This window comes from Formica exsecta, unplaced genomic scaffold (genome assembly GCF_003651465.1).
Source record: "Formica exsecta isolate Colony F162 unplaced genomic scaffold, ASM365146v1 scaffold573, whole genome shotgun sequence".
In the NCBI taxonomy this organism is placed as follows: Eukaryota; Metazoa; Arthropoda; class Insecta; order Hymenoptera; family Formicidae; genus Formica; species Formica exsecta.
Window position 1 is genome coordinate 6,079 of NW_021852988.1, and position 5,215 is coordinate 11,293.

The 5,215-nt window shown below is 32.2% G+C and overlaps 1 protein-coding gene across 1 annotated transcript in view; it reads left to right on the forward strand.

The window, feature by feature from the left end:
- The first annotated feature begins 444 nt into the window (after positions 1–444).
- Positions 445–5,215, forward strand: part of LOC115242157 (pre-mRNA-processing factor 19) — a 7,117-nt gene continuing 2,346 nt past the window's right edge. Inside the window, 8 exon segments of the mRNA XM_029818244.1 lie at positions 445–596; positions 1,102–1,251; positions 1,381–1,658; positions 1,965–2,159; positions 2,497–2,652; positions 2,717–2,832; positions 2,834–2,912; positions 3,077–3,417. Coding sequence (XP_029674104.1) covers positions 578–596; positions 1,102–1,251; positions 1,381–1,658; positions 1,965–2,159; positions 2,497–2,652; positions 2,717–2,832; positions 2,834–2,912; positions 3,077–3,417 — 1,334 coding nt within the window. The 5' untranslated portion in view covers positions 445–577.

Sequence of the window (5,215 nt, forward strand, 5' to 3'; positions counted from 1 at the left end):
TTACTAAAAATATAATAATTATAATTACGTTATTCTAATTTATGTAATGACATCATATACTGGGGATATCCAACAGTCCATAACTTAAATAAAATCGTTCATAAGTATTTCGTGCTTTTAATAAAAGCGTCTTTTATAAAACTTTAAATTTACAATTATTTATTAATTTATATATCGGGAAGAGTTTCCGCGCGCGAGACATTTAACAAATTTAATCTATCGAATATAATTTAATAATATTTTAGGATTATTATATCGTAAATGTAATTAATAATAGAGTATTGAAACTTTGTTCTTGAATTAATTATTTGAAAAAATTCTAAAGAGATCGCGTTTAAAACATTGATATTTGGCAGTAAGGGGGTACGGAACCGCATCGCGGTACAGATGCGCCGTACCTGAGGCAGAGCGTCGCGCACTTGGTTACGGTTGCTAGACGAGGATCTCAAGACGTAAGGGGGGCGCGATAGGCGTTGACTCTCGGAAATCGGCCGAAATGTGCAGATCGTGGCATGCACTGGTCTAGATATACTATGTCTATGGGTACAGGGTACAGGAGCCATATTACCGAAAAAAAATGGCGCTGTCTTGTGCTAGTAAGTTTGTTAGCACGCAGAATAATTTATAATCAAGCTAACTTATCTTTTATTCTTTTTTTATAATGTTTAATTTAGCATGATATTGCTTAATAATAAAATTAAATTTATCGTTAAAAAATCTCGTAATTTTATGTACTGACAGAATTGACAAACATAACCTAAAAATACTTTACCGCATATACTAATAAAAATGAAAAAAACATAATAAGAATATAATAATATAATATATAGAATAAATGGTTTTGATACATAAGAAGAGAATTTTACAAGGCATAATCGAATTCATTATATTATAGATATTTTATTAGCATTAATATATGTTTACACACACACACACGCACACACATATATATTATATATATAATGCAGATTTATAATATATTTTTATTTTGTTTTTTGTATATTATTTTGATATTCACAAAAGATTCATAATAAACAAATCAAAATTTCCAATAAGTAATATTTTATAAAGATTATTATAAGTTATTTTTGTAATTTGCAGTTTCTAACGAAGTGCCAGAGCACCCAGTAGTATCCCCTGTTTCTGGAACGATATTTGAGAAACGTCTTGTTGAGAAATATGTGACTGAGAATGGAGTGGATCCTATCAATGGCAAAGAACTTACTATTGAACAGCTCATTGATATTAAAAGTATTTTTAAACATTTTATTTATTTAACATAAAATGTTAATGTGTAATAATCTTTTATGTGTAATTATTAAAATCTATTACTTGTTGCAGCAACTCCAATTGTCAAGCCTAAACCACCTAGCGCAACTTCAACTCCAATTGTAAAGCCTAAACCACCTAGCGCAACTTCCATTCCAGCGATATTAAAAATCCTGCAAGATGAATGGGATGCTGTTATGTTACATTCATTTACATTGCGACAACAACTTCAGACTGCGAGACAAGAATTGTCCCATGCATTGTACCAGCATGATGCAGCTTGTCGTGTCATTGCTAGATTGACAAAAGAAGTTACTGCTGCTAGAGAAGCTCTGGCCACTCTTAAGCCACAGGCTGGAATTGTTCAGGCTGCTACAATACCACAACCTGTACGTTATTGTCATCAAATTATATATCTTTATTAAAATATTTCTTAAATTATAAATATTGATAATCCTAAGTAGCAAATGTCTATATTACTTATTATATTTACATATATGTACACAAACAAGTATGCACACACATACACACACACATACTACAAATTTATCATAAATGTTAGATTGTAAATTTCAGGAAACGTAAAAATTTATATCTAGCATATATTAATAATTGTAAGCATTCTTAGTTTTTGATTAATTTTTAATTTTTAATTTTTGATTTATAATTAATTTTAAATTTGTTTTTTTCTTCAGGCTGTGGCAGTAGAAGCTGGTGGCACAGCAACTCAACCAATGGAACAAGCTGGTATCACCGAGGATGTGATTCAGAAACTGCAGGAACGAGCGACCGTTCTCACTCAGGAGCGAAAACGACGTGGACGCTCAGTGCCAGAGGATCTGATGCCTCAGGATAGTATTCGATCATTCCAGACCCTCGCGTCTCATCCTGTGAGAACTTTTTTTAACTTTTGATGTGTCTTTAAAAATTAATTATTCCACTATTAATCCGACTGCCATATAAATGGTTGACATAAATTTTCATTCGTACTTTTGTATGTGTGTGTGTCATGTACGACTTTTAGGCTAATTTATCTTTTTGAATACCTTATTAGTAATCTCTTGACAATCCCTATATTTAAGCATTATATATATTTTTCATGTTCTAATTGTTTCATTTATATGGCGATTATATATTTATAATTCTCACTTGGCAGTGTTAAATATTGTGTTTGACGAATATTATTATTATTTTTATTATTATTAATTAAACATGTAATTGTTCTAGGGACTGCATTCTGCCAGTGTACCTGGAATCTTGGCGCTTGATATTCATGGCGCGGACACTAGCAAGATTCTGACGGGTGGCGCTGACAAGAATGCTACTGTTTTCAACAAGGACACTGAACAAGTGGTGGCAATTCTCAAAGGTCACACGAAGAAAGTAAGTAAATCTAATTTCATTGCTTTTTCAAGCGCATCTTAATTTCTTTTCATTATACTTACAGGTTACACGAGTTATTTATCATCCAGAGGAAGACGTAGTAATGACCGCGTCACCTGATACTACGATTCGTGTATGGAACGTTGGTACTAGTCAGACGACCTTATTACTGAAGGCTCACCGGTGATTATCTATTAAGCTCGTCTCTAGATCAGCATTGGGCCTTCTCGGACATACGCACCGGCAGATTATTGACTAAAGTACGTTTTGAGCAATTTTTGTATATACAATTATATTAAGTCGCAAAGTTGCTCCAAGTCTTAAACAAGAAAAAAAAAGGGAAAGAAAGATAACGCATCAAAAATCTCGTTTCTAGAAATAGGCATCTCTCGGTATGAAAAGGATATGTTTAAATTGTTTAAAGGTGGCAGGACAAACAGGACAACCGTTAACTACGGCGCAATTTCATCCTGACGGTCTAATTTTCGGTACTGGCACAGCAGATTCTCAGGTGAAAATCTGGGACTTGAAAGAGCAATCTAACGTTGCAAATTTCCCGGGTCACACCGGCCCAATCACAGCGATTAGTTTCTCCGAGAATGGATATTACTTGGCGACCGCCGCGGAGGATTCGTGCGTTAAACTCTGGGATTTGCGCAAGCTAAAGAACTTTAAGACGCTGCAGTTAGAGGAATCTTACGAGGTGAAGGACATTTGCTTCGATCAAAGCGGAACTTATCTGGCTGTAGCAGGAACAGACGTGAGGTAAATCGTTAATTATTATTCTCTCTCTCTCTCTCTCCCTCCCTCCTCCCTCCCCCCTCCCTCTCTCTCTCCCTCTCTACAATGATAATAATAATGATTGAGAGAATTAATTACATAATTACATTAACTAATAAAATACAGAATGTGTCTTATCTCTTTGAAGAAAATCTTACTATGTGTTAATAACAAGTGTAGTACGAATATTTTAATAATAACTTAAATATGCAATGTTATATTACCATTTAATAATACGAATTAATTTGAATTAGCTCGCATATTACAAATATACATGGTTATTTTTAGGATATATCTCTGTAAGCAGTGGCAGGAATTGAAAGTTATATATGTATAATAATATATTAGTATATACATATATTAGGTTTAAAGAGTTTAAGTAGTAGTTAATAATGTATATTGGATATAAATGTTTAAAATATATGTAAAATGCGTGTTTCAAAATGAATATAAGATATCCTTACACGTGTCATTTCTTCATAAAATAAAAACAAAAGATTTTCATGATCTTTCAGGTTCCAGGCTTCTTTTAAATGACTCCAGTAAGGACTCCACGGTGCTGGAAAAACGAATTAAGAATTACATTCCATATTCATTGACAGAAAATTATTCAACTAATAAACTACAAATACATAAGAGGCAAATTTTTATTATCAGATATAGTAAAATACATATATCGCGTGAAAATAGAGAAATTATATTTATACATTCGCAATTCTCTTAACTTATCACTCATTTGCCTAATATCTCGTATAATATTAAATAATAAGAATATCTATGGCGTAATATAGAGATCACATCCATAATTTTCTATATTTTATTGTACTCACTAAGATCATTTTGGAAATAATTCCAGAAAGTGGGAAAGTCGCCAATGTATCCTTGCGTTTTAATCGATCGGTTCAGATTATACCACGACACACCCACGTCTTTAGGATTGCGAGCCACGTAAACGACCTTTAAAAGAAATGCCACGAGGTAACAATTTTTGCTAAGTTTCTCAGTTTTTTGCCATTACGTACTTTACAACCAACGTCTAAAAGTCCAGAAGGCAACATGCTGAATGGAAAATGCGTTTTAATAAATCTGGGCGATGTCATCGCGGCAACGATCTCATAACCAGGTTTAGCTATCTCCCGGCATAATTGTTCTCTCATGGGATCGCCCTTATTGATTTCAAGAAACTCGCATGTCACTTCAGGATGATTAAATAGACTGAATCTAAAAAATATGTAAAGATCAAATCTGATAAAAATAATAAAAAAATATAAAATTTAACACATATAACGCAATATATATATAGCATAATTTGACGAAATATAAAAAGATTATAAAATTATAAAATTATTATGCAGTTATCGTCTTAATCTTTTGCAAGATTATATAATGCACAAATATTAATGCAAACAGATAATATATTTTTTAAAGTTTTACTATCCAAGTAGCAAAAGTAGCCTTTTTGACGTCATTTTGACCTAATTTGACATCAAAATAATGTCAAAATGGCTCCTTTTGCTACCTGGGTATTTTATTATTTTTCTAGGATCTCTGTTTTTTGGAATTATAATTAGAATAGGAACATCAATAATTAGATAGAGACGATAAAATATATAACAAACATTGAACAAAAAAATGTTCTCAACACATATTGCATATTCGTACAAAACATATTGATACAAGACATCCCAAGCAGAACAAAAAAATCACAATGACATCAAGATGACATCAAAATGACATCGAAATGACATCATAATGACATCATATAGTCATTTGATTGTCATTA